General features: G+C 50.3%; 1 protein-coding gene across 1 annotated transcript in view; it reads left to right on the forward strand.

Moving 5' to 3' along the window:
- SLCO2B1 (solute carrier organic anion transporter family member 2B1) overlaps nt 1-20845 on the forward strand; it is a 50407-nt gene that overhangs the window by 13358 nt on the left and 16204 nt on the right. The window contains exons 3-7 of the mRNA XM_084494247.1: nt 7595-7732; nt 7873-8035; nt 9275-9502; nt 10657-10755; nt 12510-12640. Coding sequence (XP_084350373.1) covers nt 7595-7732; nt 7873-8035; nt 9275-9502; nt 10657-10755; nt 12510-12640 — 759 coding nt within the window. The remainder of the gene's footprint in view (nt 1-7594; nt 7733-7872; nt 8036-9274; nt 9503-10656; nt 10756-12509; nt 12641-20845) is intronic.

Raw genomic sequence — 20845 nt, forward strand, 5'->3', positions numbered from 1 at the left:
GACAACTACAAAATGGGCACTTGAGACACAGAGGCCTGGGGGAGCTGAAGTTGCTGCAGCATGGCAGCAGATGGAAATCTGTCTGCTGGAGGAATAAACTGAGAACAAGCTGTCACTGTGTGGCCACAGGTTTGGGGATTTTCTTTGGGGATTTTTCTTTGATTTTTCTTTTTTATATATATATGTAGTGTGTACATATATCGCTTAACGTGAGCTTTTCTTAGCAAGTCATTGCAAGCAAGTGCAGGAATCAGTGGTTTCATTGAAAGAAGTCCTTAGTGACTTGGTCAGGTGGGATACCAGTTTTGTGCTGTCTTCTTATTTAATTTTAATGAAAGTAAGAGCTTGCTCTTCAAACTCTAATGGAAATGAAACGTGCTGGACTCATGCTGAGGACCTTTTTGCAGAACCATGGTGTGCACCCTGATCAGATGCCTAGTGTAACTCTCTCTGGACTCAGCACCTGCTTCACGCTCCTCTGGCTGAATAATTGCACCTTATTCTGGCTGAGTAATTGCACCTTACTTATAGCGATGGTGTTACTGCCAATTTAAGGCTACACACAGTGTAGCTGGACGTCAATTACCATTAGAGTCTCATCGGGCTGTAGAGCAAAAGGCAGCAGCCAGTGCTGAAGGCTTAAGATCTCTCTGTCGTTTTTGTGGGGAAGATTTGTTTAGCTTTGTGGGTTTCTTTCTTTTTTTTTTTTTTTTTTTTTCTTTTCATAAATGTGGGTGAATTTAACCCTGCTCCTCCCTTGTGGAAGAGGCAAAATGAGCTCAGAGTCCCCGAGGCAGTGGGTTACCAGAAATGCATGGGCTGGAGGCACAGAAGAGGGGAGCGCTGCTTGCTCAGTGCCACGCAGTCCTGAGGTTTCTCTCCCAGCCTCTTTTGAGTCCTTGCAGTTTTATTTCTTACATGCCAGCAAGAACATCTTTAAAAATAAAGTCCCATTGATTTTTTTTCCCTGCGAAGATATTTTAAAGTGGTTGGAAATGGCAAAGATTAAAGGCACCGAGGTGCAACGTCAGCACGGGTCTATGAGCAGCGTCCACATCTATTTTGCTGAGTGAGATGTCTGTGAAGGCAGACAGACAGGAGGCTCTGGGCAGGGATCATTGCAAGTTAAACCTGGCCAGCTCTCAAATTGGCAATGTTTGCTAAAATATTCCTGGAGGGTGCCTGGAGCCCACCCAGAGAAGGGCAGAAAGTGAGGGATTTGGGTGGAAATGGGTGGAGGAGACCACTTCTGCTCCTCGTGGACACCGTAAAGATGGTTTTCTGCTTGGAAAGATCAGCAGGGAAACCCTGATGGACCCCCTCAGGTCTGAGCAGCACCGCAGGAGGCTGCAGGGATGAACACAGATGCAATCACTGGACCAACCTCGACAAAGCCACATCCAGGCACTGCCCTGGCTGCATCCCACAGCCACGGGGAGCAAAGCCTCTTTTATGCCCTGCACTGAACTGCTGAAGGACTTCTTCTAACCCCTCTGGCAGAGCTGACCTGACCACGCATGTCACCAAGTACACAATTGTACTTAGCACAGGATGTTTTCCTCAGACCTCTCTCTGTTTTTTTGTTTTGTTTAGTTTTTTTTTTGGCTTTCAAGAAGTTAAGTCACCCTGTCCGGTTTCTAAATGAATAGATGACTTCCTTAGAACAGATAACTTCAAGACCAGGGCTTGAATGGTTCTTGCAGAAACACAAAACAATTGCACAATGTGGTTTATGCATTTGAAGTGGCTGAGGAATGCCTTTTCTAGATGTATATAGATCCTGGGGCATGAAAACTAATTGCCATGTGTCAAAATGCAACTGAGAGGCATTAACTCAAACTGTCCTCCCGGGGAATGCTCCCTGGGCTGATGAGCTATGAGCCTTTAAAGCTATCTGACACTAATTCCTGCAGTCCGTCAGAACAGATAATGTCAGGTCTGCTGCTGCTTCCATCGAAGTCCAGCATCTTGCCTTGGCTCCGAGCATCATTTTGCACCTAATGCCAAATGCTCGAGCCGGGGAAGAGCCACTCAGCTGAAAAGCTGCTTCCCTGCAGGGCAGCACAAAATGTGGAGAAGCACATTGAGATCCTCTGAAAGGCTTCTTGGAAAGGCTGCTTGGATATATTTGAAAGGCTACTCGGACAACTGAAAGGCTACTTGGACGTTTGGAGGCTGGGGCTGCTGATGTGGTCCCTGCTCGGTGGTCTCACCCTGCCCAGGAGGTGTGTGTGTCCCCAGGCATCGTGCCCGTGGTGGTGCTGAGAAACCCCAGGGAAGGTGAGCAGCTCCTCAGGGACCACACAGTCCCACAGCCACATTTTTTTTTCCCTCACCACACCTTGCTTGTGGCCATCCTGCACCTTGAGGATGTGCCCAGGGACCTTCACATCCCAGAGGTGGCTCCAGGCTCATTTGCAGACACAGCTGCTGATCCAACACACCTTCTCGAGGGACAGCATGCACATCCCGTTGAAGGGAGTGCCTGTCCTTCAGTCATGCAGCTGACCCTGGCTTCAGCCCTTGATGCTTTCTGCTCTGTGCCTTAGTTTAAAAGCAAAGCAGAGCTGTTCCTGCCCCATGTTACAAGTCATTCTGCGCAGTGGTGGAGCCCTGCACCCACTTACATGCCACTGGTTGTGATTAAACTGGAATGAGCTGATTCCTCCCAGTCCCATTTCCTCCTCTCTGCAAGCGCAGCCACAGGATTCTAAGGCACAAAAACTATGCTTAAAATACCAGCAAAAGGCTCCCAACCAAATGGAAGCAGCATGGCAGGGACTTCCCTGGGACATCTGGGGAAGACCTTGAGTGTGCCTCTCAGGGACACAAGTCCTGCTGCCCGTCTGACCCAGGTCAGATTACCCCACTGGTCCCAAATGCAAAGTCCTTGAGAAAAATAACTAAATGGCACAGAAGGATGGTGAGGAGCAAAGCCGAGAAAGCTGTAGGGTGTCATCAGTGTCCTCACTTGTCCAGCTCTGATGGGTTTTTGCACCAAAAAACCATGAGAGGTCCCAGAGGAGGGGGTGCACAGCCCACCAGCATCACCACAGCTCCGAGGAAGCAAACTGGGAGCCAGACACTGGCAATTACCAGCTCTGTTTATCATTCACTAAAATGTTCCCCAGCCTAAAAGTGCCCCACAGACAGGGTGGGTGCCCACAATGGCTCCCTGAGGAGAAAGAAGGAGACTTGGCTTTGCAGAGCTTTATTTGCACGGCCTCCCACTTTGCTGCTGAAGAAAAGTAAATCCCCATGGTGGAGAAATGGGAAGCACAGAAATTCTTGCTGATTATGCAAAAAGCTAAGTTTTTCTGGAGCTTTATTTATTTATTTTTTTTTTTTCCCCAGAACAATTTGACTTAAAATTGCTGCAAAAGTTGGAGAAATTGCGGACCAAGGTCCTCACATTCCTCACATTCCTGCTTGATTTTGCCTTCTCAACCATTTCCACCTTGATTTTGACTTTCTGAATGTTTTGGGCAGCACCTAGAGCCGTTGCAATCGGGTATCCAGGTTTCTGTAAACCTCTTTACTTCAGCACACGGGAACAGTGCAGAAATGTTAGACGTGAGCACCTCTCATGTCCTTGTTACCAATCACAGTAAAATAGGCAGGCGTTGAAGAAAAGAGGTTGAAATGTTTAATTAAAGACCAAAGGAGCCCTTCTGCTATCGATTCCTCCATCTCAGGAAGCTCTGCTGGGAAGCCCACAGGGATTTCCTTCCCTTGGCTTCATCGTGCTGGCTCATACCGGGGGGGGTCACTTTTGTAGCTCTTCCATGGCTCCTGCTCCCTCTGAGGGGCCTGGGACTTGCTTTGGTCCCTCCAGCAGCTCCCACTGGGTCCCTTAAGCTGCTGCAGTCCCCTCAGGATGTTCATACACTTGCACGGAGCCAGGACCTGCAGTACTGCATTTCTCCTGCAGAAAACAGAAGGAGAAGCCTAGAAAAATGCACTGTGGATTGCAGTGAAGGAGCTCTGCGCACTCCAAATCTGGCTCTCTGTCCCTCTTGGAGGACATCCCCAAGCCTGAGCAGACCATGGGGACACACATAGGGTTTGGTCTGTGGGCTGCAGAAATAGCAGGATACCTGAAAATTAGTGTTTTCCCTTTCTGAACACTGCCTTCGCTCTCACATGCTCCCATGAATATATATTTTTCTGTGTCAATAAGAAGTCCCAATATCTCCAAATAAGAACCTTGATTATATCACAACTACTGTTTATGGCAATCTGCATGCTCCAGGACCAAAGGGCAGATAGAAATGCAAACACCATGCTGGTGTCAAACTCCAAGAGCTCTGAAACCACTGGCTGACCAAACCCCTGGCCAGGGGCACAGCTGGGCAGGCTGCCCCTGCCCCCCAGGTTGGCTCCTCCAAGAGGATATTTTGCATCCCGAGACCCCGGGCAGTATCAGGGCACCTCCTTGGCTCACGTCCTCTGGATTTTGGATGAAACCACCTTCTCTGTAGGCTTGGGGAGTTTGGAAGGATGGATGCAGGTTTTTCTGCTTGCAGTGATGTTGGCAGCAGAGAATGGCCCCCAGCCTGTTTTATTTGCAAGTACAGACTTCGCCTTTGGGACGGGACCAAACTCAGGCTTGCAGCCGTGAGCTGGATTGGAGGAGACAGAAGGGCTCGGCATCACACCCCTCATTCCAGCCTGTGTTAGGCTGGTAATGAGCTCAGGAATCAGGGGCTGTTTTCTCAGAGGTGTGAAGGGATGGGCTAGGGCAAGGTGTTTGTTTGCTGGGAGCTCATAAACAGAAAGAATTTAATTTAATGCCGTTGCCTTCCTCCTTAAGAGCACTGCTCTCTGCAGCTTCTTGCTGCTTCTGCTGGCAGTATGAAGACTCAGGCTCTGCTGGCAGGGGAGGATTTAGTTGCAAGCAGGCTTTGTCTGCAGGGTTATCCCTGCTGAGATCTCCTGTGACAGGAGAAATGCATGTCAGCGTGCCTGTGCAGATGGCCCCTGGAAACTGGAGCTGCTGCAGGCATTGATGCTCAGGCTCTGAGGCAGGGCTGAGCTGATGCTCTGCAGCTGGTAGTGCTCGGGGAGATCTCTCCCTTGCAAGGGTCACGCTGCAGTCTCTCCTTCCAGGCGTGAAGAGCATCTTTCCAGACCATACAGTTTAGAGAGCCAGATGTCTTCATCGGATAGAGAAGTGTAAACAAGCGGCTGTTGCTGCAGGACGAAACGCAGCGCTCTGCGTGCAGCTGAATAGCAGGGACGTGTCCCTCCAGCAGATCTGATGTCCACGAGCTCGTTCCTTCTCCTCCTGGCAGATCACCAGCTGTGCTGTGATCTGCTGGCTAACAGCAAATGTCCCCAGGGCCTGAAGCACTGGAGTCTGTGCCCAGTGCTGTCACCAAGCCACTGCGAGTCCTGTGCAGGCCACTTTAATTTTTATTTGATTTTCTGTGCTTTACTTTGCTCATCTTCAGATAGGAGATGATAAAATACCGGGTTCCCAGCCACTTTGCCCTCCTGGATTGAAGATGTGGGGTAGTGCTGAGGGGCTGCTGAGCAGGGAGCTGATGTCAGCCGTGCTGTGAAGATCCTGGATTCGGACACCCGCTGGGCTGTGTGCTGGAAACAAAGAATTTGGCCTCAACATTCTCAGCTGATCTCACGAATGCAGAAAACAGTGCCTGGACACAGACAGCAAGGCTTGTAGGAGTTTTAGCGAAGCTGTCTCTGGGAAAGTTTTCCTTTGGCTGGGTGACATCTTTTGAGCCCCAGCACGGTCGTGGTTTGCACCCGGCTGGCTTGCAGGATGATAACACATCGCTGAAGGTGGTGGTACCCATACCCTGGGGCTCTGGTTCCCAGGAAGCCAACAGGGCCTGACAATCTTCCTTTTCCCTTTTTGTACTGCAAATGTCAGCCATGGTTCATGGAGCAATCCAAATTGGCAGAGGCCCCGCTTCAGCCCTGGATCAGATCGAGACACAGCAGAAGCCCAGGCCAGGCTGAGCAGGTCCTCCGGTGAAACTCCTGCCTGGTGGGAGCTGGCTGCAAAGCCGTCAGAGCCAGAGCAATGCACAGCTGGGAAAACATCTGCCAAAAGCAGTACCCTGTGGCATTGAGCAGTGTCCAAGGCCAGGACAGCAGGTCTGGAAGGATCAGGGACACTCAGGCTGTCCTGCAGAGGGATGAGCAATCCGTCTCCTTGGGGCATTGCGACAGTGAAGGATGCCTGTGGTGAGCCATGTGGCAGCAGGGAAAGAACGCTTGTCATCTCCCTTCCCTTGCTGAGAACTTTGCAGAGATGTGGATGAAGGGCAAGGGGTCTCCGTTCCTCCTGGGCCAGCTCATTCGGTGCTTGAGAAATGCTTCTGCACGAGGAGCAGGACGATGGGTGCTGCCCTCAGGCTGCGTGGCTCGAGCCACACGTTAACTTGGGCATGCACAAATATGTCCCTAACAATGGAGGAGATGAGGTCAGTGTTTTTGTTTTTTTTTTTAAATTATTATTTATTTTATTTATTTATTTATTTATTTATTTATTTTTCTGGGAGCTGACAGTCTTTGATAAATTTTCCTTCTGGAAGTGAAGAACTCTCACATTTTCCAGTACAAGATAACATCCTTGCTTCCAGATCTTTGCAACAGCTAATGAAAAAAGAAAAAAAAAAAAAAAGAGAAAAGAAAAGGAAACAGAAATCTGAATTTTCCTCCCTGACCTTCTCCTGACTTTCTCTGGAGATGCTGTTTGTTGCTGTGTTTGGAAGGGCTGGTTCCTGTCCCAGCAGATCTGCCAGCGCAGGGCGGCTTCGGAGGTCGGGTTGGACGGGAGCAGGGAGGTTGTGCAACCTTCCACTGCTGCTGCTGGATGTCAGATCGAAGCCAACACAAACTAGCAGCAAAGTAAAATGATTTGTTTATCCAACCGTTTTCTGCTGAAGGAACTACACTCTCCTTACAAGCACCAAGCACGTTGTCACTTTTGGCAGAAAGCTACTTAATGGTGTGACCTAATTTCAGATGACCACCAGTAGCAGGAGCGTGGCTAGTATTTAAAGTTTGTATCCCATAACCATGCTTTTGTGTAAGGGATCATAGAATCCCAGAATCATAGTGTCATTAGGGTTGGAAAAGCCCTCCAGGATCACCTGCTCCAACCACCCCCTACCACCAATGTCACCCCCAAGCCCTGTCCCCAAGCACCACGTCCAACCTCTCCTTGAACACCCCCAGGGACGGGGACTCCCCCACCTCCCTGGGCAACCCGTCCCAAGGCCTGACCGCTCTTGCTGAGCAGAAATGTCTCCTCATTGCCAACCTGAGCCTCCCCTGGCACAACTCGAGGCCGTTCCCTCTGCTCCTGGCCCTGGTTCCCTGTGAGCAGAGGCTCCAGGGCCTCGATGTCCTTCTGGCAGTGAGGGGCCCAAAGCTGAACCCAGCACTCGAGGGGCGGCCTCAGCAGAGCAGAGCCCAGGGGGACGAGCACCTCCCTGGCCCTGCTGGCCCCACTGCTCCTGACACAACCAGGATGCTGTTGGCCTTCTTGAATGGAAATGTATCTGTGGCGGTGTTGCAGCTTGCTGTAACCATGCTGGATGCTCTCTTTTTGTCTTGGCAGTTCTTTGTTTTCTGCCATGGGCTCCTGCAGCTCTCCCAGCTCCTGGTCTCTGGCTACCTGAAGAGCTCCATCTCCACCATCGAGAGACGATATGGCCTCTCCAGCCAGACCTCAGGGCTCCTCGCATCCTTCAACGAGGTGAAAACCTGCTTGTTTCCCCATCCACCCAGAAGATTCTCTCCCTGTGCTCCTGTCATTCCCTTGCCTAGCATTTCTGAGGTCTGTGTCCCTCAAACCAGAAATATTCTGAGCCTTTCTGGTTTTGTGTCCTGCTGCAGGTTGGGAACACGCTGCTGATCGTCTTCATCAGCTACTTCGGGAGCCGGGTGCACAGGCCTCGCTTCATCGGCTGTGGCGCCATCCTGGTCTCCTTGGCCGGCTTCCTCATGTCGCTCCCTCACTTCATCACAGGGCCCTACGAGTACGACCAGTCCGTTGCCAGTAGGTACTCTAGGAACTGAATTTATGCTTTTTGGGCAGATAAAGGAACCTCTGGTCCCCCTTGTCTTCTGTGCCTCCGTGCTGCTGGCAAGCTCCAGGTAGCAGGATGGTTTTCCCGAGCCATCAGGGCTTTCATTTCCCACAACCCGTGCCAAGCCAACCTCACTTTCGTCAGCTTCTTCCTTATTTTCATTCCCATGACCTCAGTAAGGTGTGGTGAACGTTATCACCCGAAGCCTTTTGCAGGAAGGAATCAGAAGAGGTGTGCAAGGAGCCCCATTTGACCCAGTGGGGCAGCGGAGGGGCACCCCTCCTGCTTTGGGGCATCTCCCCTGGCTGCCCTGTGCACCTGAGATCTCCTTGAGCTTTGAAGTTTTAGACCCCATCCAAAAATCAGCCCCTTGTGGGAGACACACAGGTGGATATTGCTCATGGAGAACAGGAGCAGGGTGGATCCGGGATGTTCTTCCTGAAAGGTGAAGAGATAAGAAGGAAAGAAAGAAGGGAGAAAACACCTCTTATTACTCCCCAGATCCTGCCACAAACCTCCAGCAAATCTTTTAGAAGCCTCCAACAAATGGCTTTTCTCTGGCTCATCAGAGAAAGCGCAGCTGCTTTGCTCAGCTACGGCCAACAAAGGAAGATTTAATAGGTGAATAATTCTCAGATACAAATGGGGTCAGATGCTAACGACAGTTTGGAAACAATTAGCCATGTATTTTAGGAGTGGCTGGTGCTGGTGGCCCTGTGTCAAGCGCTCAGAGTTACAAGTGATTTGGGGTATAACCATGGAAATCCTGCTATAAACATTTCCCCTCTGGTATGTAAGGGAGATCGGGATGCTACATGATCTGTAATCAGCGCTATCACTCAGGCAGTTTTGTAATACATTTCTGGGTAAAATGCGTTCTCATTTCCTGAGCAGTGAGTTACAAAACCTGTAGTTTTCCTCACTTTATTGTGAGAAACTGGAAGCGATCTCAGCTCTGCTTTTTCCGTGGAGGTAGCTTGCCGTGGCACGCACATCTGTCTCGCTGCGAACATCTGCAGAGTAACCTTTGCGTTGGTGCCATTTCATTGTGACCCTATCCATAAGCATCTATTTGGTTTGGGATTTCCTTTCACCAATGTTTCCCACCCGACATCTGTTGCGTGCACATCCACATGCTTTCTGCTGTCTCCAGAAAACTTGCTCTCTCCTGACTGAGCCCCTCAGACCCTCTCCCCTTGTTCCCGCAGGCATGTTCAGCAACACCACCGACCTGTGCCAGCCCGAGGGGCCGGAGTCCCAGGGGAACCTCAGTGACACCGTCTGTGCCCCCCACACTGCCAGGGAGAACCACGAGGTGCTCCTTGTCATGTTCATCGCCCAGGCACTGCTGGGCATCGGCGGCGTCCCCATCCAGCCCTTTGGGATCTCCTACATCGATGACTTCGCCAGCGAGCAGAACTCTCCCCTCTATTTGGGTAAGGCAGGGGACAATGGGGAAAGAGGGGAAACCAGAATTATCTCTCTATAGCAAGGCAGGACAGCGTTCGTTTGCACTAATGAGATCTTGTTCTAGCCCTTCTGCTCTTCCCAGCACCGGGAATGTTTCTCCAAATTAGTGGATCTGCTTCAAGCTTGGACAGGCTACAGACACCAGTGCTGGGAAATATGATTTAGGGGAGAGTTTGGGATTACTGGGATTTTTGGCCTGTGAGTAAAAGCCAGAGAGAGACACAAAAAAAGGCTTCAACAAGGAGAAATGAAATAATCTCCCTGTGTTCACAGGAGGCAGCTGTGGGCTTAAGATACAGAAATTAAAACTTTGTTTAGGTATAGGGTAAACGGTAGGAAGCTAAAGCAGGAGGATCAATCATCTGGGAGGTGGACAAGCATCCATCAGCATACGGGGTGCTGGAGAACAGCTTGGGCAGCCTGCAAGGGATGTCACAGAGAGGTGGGATAGATGAGATGGCCCTTGCAGGTCCTTTGAGCACTTTTCCAGCTGCCATCTGTGACAGCCTTTTGAACTGGATGGGCCAGCAAGGGTGGCTCAAAAGCATGTCATTACCATCAAGAAAGTGGAAGTACCACATCAAATTTTGCTCCAGCATGCGCTAGAGACCTGTTTAGCATATTTAAACAGATCATCTGTCAGATAGGAGTGGAATCCTCAACGTGTTTGATGTCTTCATCAGTAATTCACAGAGGAGAGTTTGCTGATAACTTTTATCTCCATTACCCTGTAATGGAGAGTCAGTAAACTGTGATGCTGAAGAAAGTGATTCAGACAGCATGATGAGTTCCTTGAGCAACTTTGTGTTTCCCAGATTTCTTATGTCAAGGGGCACATCTTGTTTCTGGGTGTATTTCAGCTTTTCTAAGGCGCTGGAGGAAAGTAGCAGGAAAGATTTGAGTTTTGCAAAACCTTTCCTGCAAAGGGAGCCCGGGAAGCACAGGGTTGTTATCCCCATAAATAGGATAGATCTCCATAGGAGGCAGATCAGAAAGCTGTCTGGGAAACAGCCTGCACTGGAGGAAAGTGTTGTGGACCATGGCCCTGCCCTGAGCCACTTTGTGTCCCCAATGGTCTCTTCGTGTGTGGCTGAGCTCCTCTCTGCTCTCATCTCCGCAGGCATCTTGTTCTCTGTGACTGTCATCGGGCCGGGGGTGGCCTTCATGCTGGGCTCTGCCATGCTGCGTTTTTACGTCGACATCGACAAAATCACCGAAGGTGAGTGAAGGCACCCCTGGAGAGCCACCCGTCACCCTCCCTGCTGCGTCCCAGTGACTGAACCAGCAGCAGTCCAGCCCCTCTCTGGGCATCCCGACCCCCAAGGGCTGAGTGTGCAACCCACGAGGCATACTCTGGCTCCCTTTGATTGTTGTCTCACCTGGGAAGTCACTTCCAGCACCCAGGGATGCTCTGGAACTGGTCTCTTCAAATCTGGGGTGGATGTCCCAGATTTGTGTGTCATTCCCATTCAACTTGTGTTGCTGGAATCCCATATTCAATCATCTCTTTCTCCTTCAGACCTGGAGGTCTTAAATCATAGAATATCCCGAGCTGGAAGGAACCCAAAAGGATCTCTCAGCCCTGGGCTGCTGCCAGGTGTGGTTAGGGGGATGCTCATCTACATTGTGATACTAGAACAGACCTCATTTTCACTCTTCTACAATTTTTATGCCATATGCCAGAAAGAAAATTGGGAGCATCTTGCCTCTAGCCAGCACTGGGGAGGAGGGGGGATGTGGAGAACAAGCAAAACCCAGAGAGAAACATGAAAGAGAAAGATGAAGGGGAGAAATAAGAGACAAGGAGTGGAGAATGGGTACCAGGACTCAGATGGGAAAAAGCAGAGGGAAAGGTAGGATGGGAGGAAAGTGAAAACAAGTAGTAGAGAAAAGCCAGGTAGTGCAGGAGAGGAGCATGAAAGGGATTTCCTTTACAACCTCTGTCTCTCCCTGAGACAGACATTTTGTAGTCATCTCCTTTTTGGCTGCTCTTGGATGCTGGTCTGGAGCACAAGTGGATCTTCCCCAGCTATTATCAGAGCAAACTCACACTATACAGCATATCCTCACGTGAGGAAAAGGACAACTGACAGGCTCCTTTGGGTGGTGACCAGAGCACCAGCGCAGGGGGTGGATGAGCAGTGGGTGCTGGTGCTGTAGGTGAAGCTTTGGCTCCTTCTTGGAGCCCCAGGCTCACTCCTGCTCACGGATTTCACCAGAGACTATTTTTGCCTGGACTTTGTCACTGTATATTTTTATGATTTTATATTTTTATGATGTTTACAAAGTAAGAACATGGTTTACAATGCCTCCTCCTATCAGACAACCTCCAAGCTTATTACTGCAGCAATACATTCTCCTCACTGGCTGGTGAACCTCAGAGATGTCTCTGGAGTCCTGACAGGTGAAGACTCCTGGCCATGAACCCCAGATGCACTAAGGAAATCCGTGCTAGGGAAAACAAACTTACTATAAGGCATGATCTTTCACTTATCCCTTGCCACCCTTACAAAGGTGCCTGGGCCTGTGCCATGGTCTTCGCTGCAAGCTCACCACCACAGCTGCATGCTCCATCTCTGCAGAGATGATGGATGAGCTCTCCTCAGGCCACGTGCAGCAGCAGGGAGTTGGATTCCTTCTGCTGTTGAGCTGAGAGCAAAAAGCCAGGATGGACTTTATCTAGATCCTCTAGAATCACCTAGATCAGCCTCTGAAGGGTGAAGAAGTGGGAAGCTCTAGGACATCCTTATCCCAGTCACTCCCATCTGAAGGGCTGAGTGAGGTTTTAGACACCCTGGTGACACTGAAAAATGAACTGAGATATAGCAGCATGCCCCAAAACTGATAGTCCTCAAGCTGGGAGCCACGACTATGCAGCATACTCATGTCTCGGGTGCCTGGGGCCACCCAGCACCATCCCTTTGGGGTCTTTCTGGTCACCTTTGACTAAATGTTGTTCTATCTGTGTTGCAGATGAGGTGCAGCTCACGAACAAGGACCCGCGGTGGGTCGGTGCCTGGTGGCTTGGCTTCCTGGTGGCAGCCAGTCTGGTGGCCGTGTCTGCGGTGCCCTACTTCTTCTTCCCACGGGAAATGCCAAAAGAGGTAGGAGAGGTGCTGCGGGTTGCCCTGGTGGCATTGCGCTCAAACACGCCGTTCCTTAAAGCCTGCTGCGAGCTGTGCTTTGGTCTCATCTCTGGGATGTGGTAATTGCATGGTGGCACACCAAAATAACACAGAAGTGTAGGAATATTCAGCACCAGGCAAGCCCAATGCAGATGGACGTCCTGCCTTCTCCTGGCCCACATGGAGTTGGGACTTCCCACTTCTCTGGGGAAGCAATGGTCCTGCTCCTTCTGTTTTGTCTCATTTGGGAGCTGGTGGCAGCTGTTGCACTGCTGGCCCTTGCTTCCCTTCAGGAGGATCACATGTGCCTGAGGATCACCCCATTTCATAGGAAATATGAATAGTGCATCACCGGCCTTTCCCTAGAAGTGGGTTGTGCCTGGGGGTGTTTGAAATACTGAGGCTGGTGGGCAGCTTGTTTTGTTCCCATTGCAAAAACACAAAACAAAACAAAACAAAACAAACCACAACCCTTTTCAACGCTCACTTGTCCATGGGGCTCCACCATCCAGCTTTGCCCATCACCTCTGCGTTTTCTACCAGGGTCTCGATCCCTTTGGAGCCCTGCTGAGTGTGTTAGGGCTGGTGCCAGCACGTGAAATGGCTCGTGAGCTTCCCAAGCGCTTTGCTGGCCGCAGGTCCTGGCTTTCTGGCAAATGGCGTGTTGTGGAGAATAATTCAAAACAAATTGTTGTTCTAGAGAAGCAGCCGTCCCTTTGTGGGAAGGCTTTGAATGCTGTTGGTTGCTGGAGTTCCTTGGATGCGCTTAGTTGGTGAAATTGTGTTCCTCTCGATGCCTTGGCCATGCTCCAGCCTGCCTAATTGCCTTTCACATATATTTTATTTTGGAACACTGTCAAGCTTTCTTGTCTAAACAAGTACGTGCACCGCCTGGTGCACGATAATTCCTCATTTCTCTGAAATTTCTGCAGTGATGAGCGATTCTTATAAAGGTTTAAGGTTCACCTGCTTTGTACAATGCAACCTGTTGTGCCGTTTGCACTTCAGGGGAATACGGTGATCCACCCCTGGGTTTTACACGCTGTCAGGTTCCCCTAACAGCTGCAGCCCGGCGAGGTAGCAGGGTGGAAAATCATCCTTCACAGGATGAGGGTGACACTGAATGCAATGGGCCTGATTTGTCCTTGTGAAGCTTGGTTCACTTTAAAATCATTACGGATGATCTGTATTAGCAGAACCTGCTCGGTGTGCGATGGGGGTGCGCTCCTTATCGGCAGAAAGGTTCTTTATTAGGGCTGATGAGAACATTAATCTCGTGGATGGCTCTTGAGGGAAAATAACGTGCTTCATACTAAACCAACTGTACTTTTATGAGTGCTGCACTCTGATCAATGCGATCAGTTTTTCAGAGTTTTCCAGTTTGGCTGGATAATGATATAAAAAACAAACAAACAAACAACAAACAAGCAAAAACAACAACAAAAACAACATCCCCTCACTCTACTGGCTGCTAACTCTAAGGGATGCTCCCATGTGGCTGAGCATCCATTTATCTCTTTGCAGCCCAGGTTTTACTTGAATTTCTCCTCATTTTAACATTTCCCCCAGAAAGCCTTTGAAAACTGCTTAGAGTTTAAAAAGATACATAAGGAAATACTCCAAGTGATGGCAAAGTTCTGCCTCCCCCTTGCAGGGTGGGAGATGCCAGGGCCTGGTGAACCCAGCAGCTGGGCTCGTACCCATCCCATTGGGGTCTCAGCATTGCCAGCAGCAGCAGAGGGTTCTGCTTTAAAAAAATGCCTTTTTAGAGACTTTCCCAGAAGCTGTTGCGGGTAAAACCTCTATCTGCTGTGGAAGCATTCAGAGCTCTGTAGGAAATCTGCATTTGCACAAGAGTTTTTTCTGTAGTTATTGCAGGAAATTTAAAAAAAAAAAAAAAAAAAAAAAACAGTTAATATTGTTTTCACTTGCTTGCCCCTGCAGTAAATCAGTGTTCAGCTAAAGGTAAAACACGAACACTTTTCGGTCGCAAAGGGCAGCCACCTTTCCTCTCCAGTGAGCTGGAGGCAGCAACGTTTCTGAAGCCACCCAATTAGTGCACCCACCATTGAGCTCATTAGAGAAAAACTTCCCCTACAAAAGAGCATCAGCTGGGGATGTACCGCAAAACCCTGCAGGAAGGATGGGCAGAGCTGGGAAGAAATGCAGCACAGAAAGGAAATGTGTAACTCCAGGCAAAGCTTGATGCTAATAAACCATTGTCCCCAAGTTTGCCTTCATCTACCCCAACCGTAGCACGTTGCTGTAGATGATGAAGCTGCCTGAGAACAATTTGTTGGTGCCTTTCCCCATGGCAGAGCCCACCAAGCAAGATCACCGTAGCAAAGGCTGTCCCATGGCTCTGTCCTTCACACTGCTGGAAGTGCTAATTCTCTTCTCTGATTCCCATCCCACCTTCATTTTCTTTTCTCCCTCCTGGCTCACTCGTTGTATCTCAGCTCAGCTCTTGGTGGTCTCTCCAAACCAAGGTCTCTGTCCTCCTCAGTGGGCATCATCCAGCAAACAGGATAACAGTCTCTTTGGAGATTTATTTGGCTCTTCCCATCAGCCAAGATCTGTATTATTTATTCTACAGCCACATTTCAGCTTTGCCTTTACCTTACAGCTTCTTCCTTTGAAGTTCCTGCAATGACTTTTGCGCTTCACATGAACACGTTTTGCACTTAATGTGAACAGAGTTCAGTCTTTTGATCTTTTCTCTCATAAATCAACCACTCCATACCCCTCTCTTGATCTTTTCTCATAAATCGATCACTCCAGACCCCTTTTTTGACCTTTCCTCACAAATCAATCACTCCTGACTCCAAACATTTTTGTTTCTCTGCTTTGAAACCCGTCAGCAAGTTTCTAGCACCAAAATATCCTGAATAACACGACTTGAGGACAATCACAACAAAGCTATAAAATTGTCAGGATCTCGGGTGGAGGATGAGGGGAACAGGCTTTTATTGGACAATCTGCTTCCAGTCAAAACCAGTTTTTCCCTAATAATTCCAGTTTAATGCTGTTTCCATGAGCCTGAACCATTTCTCAGGGTTTTGTCCTGGACCGTGGGGAACTACAGCCTTTGAATATTTCCCTGTGTAGCCAGTTTGCTCTGTGCTCTATCATCTATACCTGGGTTTGATGAGGGAAAAGTGCCATCTGGAGCACCTTAAACAAAAGCAGAGGCATTGCCCTCGTTCAGAACCTCTGGCGTGCAAGACCTGTCTTGCACACTCCATTATCTGCCTGTTCGGGTTTTGTTTTGTGACTCCAAAGCCATCAAGCTAAGCCAACCATCTCCCAGGCACGGTGAGCAGGGGGTGGCTGGCACTGCCTCACCCCCCCGACAAAGCCTCCCCTGCAGTGCCAGCACACATTAAATGCAAACAGAAGCTTTGTGAGACAGCTCAGGTGGTTTTATGGGAAGCAGGTCGACACGTCCCTGTTGTGTCCATGCCCTGGCAATTCTGGTTTACTGTCGCTCAGCCCCCTTCAGATAATGGTCCATTACATCAGTGCTCACCCCCAGACCTCCCAGAACACAGTTCCAGAAATTTGCATCCTTGTGTGTGCCATGGCTGCACCATAGGTGTCTGTGGAGATGGACCTGAGCAATTTGTTGTTCTCATTTCCAGACGTGGAGCTGAAATTCCTCTTTTTCAGCCCTAAGTACATGGCTATGCTCTTTGCACAGAGTTAGGTTTGGTTTCTGTTATTGCAGCCCTCTAGTTGCCTAGGTTTTCCTGCTTGGTATACCAGCCCCTCCTGCATGCACAATTCCCACCTTCCTTCTCTGAAGATGAAGTCTTCTTACTGTGCTAAGGGGATTGCTGAAAATAGCTGGGGATTCTGCACCGAACCACTAAGGAAGCCACTGGCACTTCACAGCAGCCCAGTCCATCCCTCTGGGATGCTCTGTTCTCTTTTTCTATTTAGCAATGTCATGTTTAGTCTCCTAGTGTTCACGTTTTCCAGTTTAACTCTTGTTTTCCCCTATGGTGCTGCACGTAGAGACTAGACTTACTGGGTTCCCTTTATTTATTTAATCACTGGTGCTGTTGAAGGGGGAGAACAGGCTGCTGAGATCCACCCACCCTAACCCAAGGTAGCCAATTCCAGCTGGGGACATGGGGATGCAAACCAGAAGAGATGAATGGGATGGTGCCTCTTTCGTGTTGAGTCCTTCTTCATCTCAAGGCTCCACGTGTGGTGCTTTGGCTTGGAGAAGTGCAAAAACAAGGCTGAAAGGAAGCACAAACATGGAAAGAACCACGTCACCATGTCACAGGAAAGCCACCAAAGGGAACCTCACGGTACAGCTAAAGACCACTCACTGCACATCTGTGCAAACTCCATCTAGCTCAGCAAATCCAGTGCATTTATGAGCTGCTCAGCTCCACAGCCAGCTGCACTGTGCTCCCTGGTTTCTGCTCAGGACCCACCGCTTGTGTTCTCCTGCTAGAGATGGATGGAGCCACTGTCCTGCTGCCAGCAGGTCCATCTGTAAGACAGGATGGAAATGGCCAATGGATGAAATCCTTTGCAGAATGGAACATTTTGGGGGGCATGTAGGATGGGGGTGAAGGGATGTGAAATGTAGGAGTGCTCAGGGCATGCAGCAACACAATGGGCTTTGTGGTGACCCCCAAAGTGCATCTGCTGGGATTTCGACTCTGTCTCTAGAGCAGATGAGATGTTGTTCATCTCTCCAGGTTTTGATTTAATTACCCCCAGATAGTTTGAAGAAATGCTTGGGGACAGAAGAGAGCACCAAGATGGACCTGCAGCCGCAATCTGGAGACCTATGTCGTGGAGCAGAAGGTTAGGAAGTCACCTCCATCTCCCGTGGATAAACCCATCCATCTAGCACCTCACACCACGGGGCACAGAGCTGGCAAATCCAGGACAGCAGCCCGCAGACTGCATCAACTTGTTTCATCCCCAAAAGCACCTGCTGCGTGGTGGCAAAAGCAGGGAGTGCATGGAGAAACCCTGAAAATGTGTCCTGGCTACCATATACCTGCAAGAGCTTGGGATGGCATTGCTTGGCGAGGTTTGGGAATGTCTGGCCCTCGAGTCCTGAAGCAGAAAGTCTGTGATGAGATGTTCCCACAGGTAGAACACTGCCCTGAAGATGCCCCATGGGCACTGGTGCTGCTCTGAGCCATGCCAGGGGATCGTACCAGTGAGTTCAAACCTTCAAGGAGCTGACAGCCTCGTGTCCTGCTGTCTGGGAGCTCCCCAGCCCACCGAGGGTACCTGCAGGGTGCAGACAGCCAACAGCTCTGCCTGGCGGTGGCCTCGGGCTCTGTGTGAACTTCCCAGGTCCCGTGTGGTGGGGTGGCAGTCACTCATTGTCCCTTCTGTGCAGCGGGGACATTGTGCAACAGCTCCAGGGAGGGGAAGTGAAAATAACTTCTCCAGCTTCTGTCTTGGGACAAATTGTCCTCGTTTATTCGGACCCTCCCACATTGACCCAGCAGCGACCTGGCGTGCTCCCAGGGCACACGGAAAGCCAAAAGGAAAATATCCCACAGGGAACTCTTAGAAGTTTGCTCCTCTTTGTGTTGCTGCCTGTTGGAGAACGGTGAAAGAAGCTGGGGTGGGGAAATCAAAGGGTTTGTCAGAAAACTTTGTCCCCGGAGCCACGGGACTGTGCTGCTCTGAGGCTTCCCTTTAATAGGGAAGCCCCCAAAAGCACCAGCAAAAAGCAGCTTGGAAAGACAATCTGGGGAGCATCCGGAGGCCAAGTAGCACTGGCATGCAGGTGCCTGCCTTCCTGGAACAGGTCGGGCTCAATGGTCGGATTTTCCCCAGGGAGCTTTAAAGACAGGCACAAATAAATGGCAGCTAAAAACAGCCAGTTTTGCACGAGCGAGGCTGTGGGCTGGCTATTTTAACACGCTAGGAAACGGGGGCCCTGGCAGGACCCACACGTGCTGGGAGAGGCATAAAGGAGCGTTTGTAGGGAGCACGACCTTGTCGGGAGGGAAACCAGTTCTTTTTCCGTCTACGAGGTTTTACATTTTGTTTGTTTAATACAAAAATGGGTTCGCTGACCTTGTTTTTCTCTGAGCCTGGAGCACGAGGCTCTGCACAGCCGGAGGGGAACTCTGCAGAATCCCCAAATTAAGCAAAGAATATTTCTCTGTCACAGAGCAGACCTTTCATCCCTTCTGCCTGTGGTGTACATGAATTAAACCAGGCTGCCCTTGTCGCAGGTGCCATATCCAGGAGCCCGGCTCGCAGCAGAGCCACCTTCATCCGCCTTTCCTGCAAAGCAGGTCCTGCTCCTCCCCTGGCTCCCAGCCCTGCTCCATTGTAGCTGATTTATTCAAGTCTGTGCTTGGAAGTGGAGGATTTCCCCCCCACTCAAGGTCAGGCTGGGGATGCTCTTCCTAATGCAAAGCTCCCGGTGCTTGAGGAGCTGCAGGAAGGGATCTGCTCTGGGTGGCTCTGCTTGAGCACGGGTCAACCAGATGATTCCCAGAGGTGCCTCCAATGTCAAAAGTGATCCAGACGTGATCACAGCCCCACAGCCTGGCACCTCGGGGCCCTGCTGGGCTCTCGCCACCAGCTCCAGGCCTCTCTGGCCCTGGGAGCACCCCAGGGGGGGCAGGATCCTCTCCCTGCCCCTGTGGGTGCTGCTTTGCCCCGTGCACAAACATCAGCTTTGTCTGGTTCTTCCTTGGGGTCCTAACTAAGCCTCCCCGAACCCAGTGTGCCTCCTCCACTTCCCTAAATGTATCCAGAGAGCCTTAGATAAAAAAGGCTTGCAAAAACCAGGAATGCAGTGCGGGCCTCTTCACTGAACCCTCCGAGGAACAATGCTGAAAAATCCAAGCGCGGGGGCGTTTTGCAAGGCGCTTCCCACACTCGTTTGTTTTCTTTTGACAAGACGCTGCCGCAGACGGCCGGGAAGCCACACACAACCTACCCAGTGGTGCTATTTCACCTGCTGACTCCGGTGTGCCCAACCACCAGCACAGAGCAATGCCAAAATCCCCAGCTGCAGGAGCGCAGCGTGCCGGTGCCCAGCGAGCGGGCAGGATTTACCCCGTTCCCTCCTCCGCTTGCTTTCCCAGCATCCAGACGTGCCTGCTTCACCCTGCAGGAATGCATTTCCCGATCCACTCAGGCAGCAGAAACGGGGCCAAGCCTTTGTGGGGAGAGGAGTTTGCCTTCTCCTCGAGGGCTTTGCTTTGCGTTGCGGAGAGCAGCTGCTGCTCGGTGCTAAGGCAGCAGATGTGCACGGAGATGTCCTCCTCGTGCCGAGGGACCCTGAGCTGGGGAATTTTGTCCTGGGGATTTGGGTTTTGTCCTGCATGTGCCGGCACTGCCCAGCAGGCTGTCACCCCTCCGAAATGCCAGCAGCTGGCATCTGAGGAAGCCACGGTCAGTAAGAGCTTGAATGCGTTTTTGGAAAGCTCTGCAGTTTTAGCACCTGCGTTTCTGGTCCTATGAGACACCCTCGTGGAAAACCAAAAGGAAGCTGGATTTTGTCTTTGCCTTGAAAAAAAAATAAAAATATATGAATCTCGAAGCTCCACCAATGACAACCAGGAAAGGAGCTATAAAAATCCCACCACTGCCTTGCAGAGGCTCTTGAGAACAGATTGTGGTATTCACAGCACGGGACATTTTGACCTCTCCAGTGCTTAATAATCATTCTTGTTTTCGGAGAACTAAAGCTCATTTTAGCTGATGAGCTGTCCAGTTCTTTGGGGGAATGAAGAACATCTAGTTTCTGTTGAATTAACTCATTCATCTGACTCACGTTAAGTTTGTGTCAGGAGCTGCAGCAGAGTCGTGGCTGCGCTGATGTGGGATGTCAGACAGGGCTCTGCTGGCTCAGGGCTTCTGGCTAAAATTGCACTGTGGGTTTTCTTTTTTTTTTTTTTTTTCATGAAAACTACACTACCCTTGAGCACTGTATGCAATTATAGTTGTGTAGTATCACTTGTCATCTAGTTAGCATCCTCCAAACATTGAGTCCCCTAAAAGCCTGCAGAACAGGGGATCATGCATCCAAAAAACCTCCCCTCCTGGCCTCCCACTTGCTGGTGCTGGAAGGTTGGAAGCTCCCCTTCCAAAAGTCTTTGCTCTGGTGCCTCTGTGTCAGCGTCTCCATCCCAGACCCTGCACCTTTTTTCCTTGTAATTGCAGGCTGCTCTCCTT

The sequence above is a fragment of the Aythya ferina genome (assembly GCF_964211825.1).
Source record: "Aythya ferina genome assembly, chromosome: 1".
Lineage (NCBI taxonomy): Eukaryota > Metazoa > Chordata > Aves > Anseriformes > Anatidae > Aythya > Aythya ferina.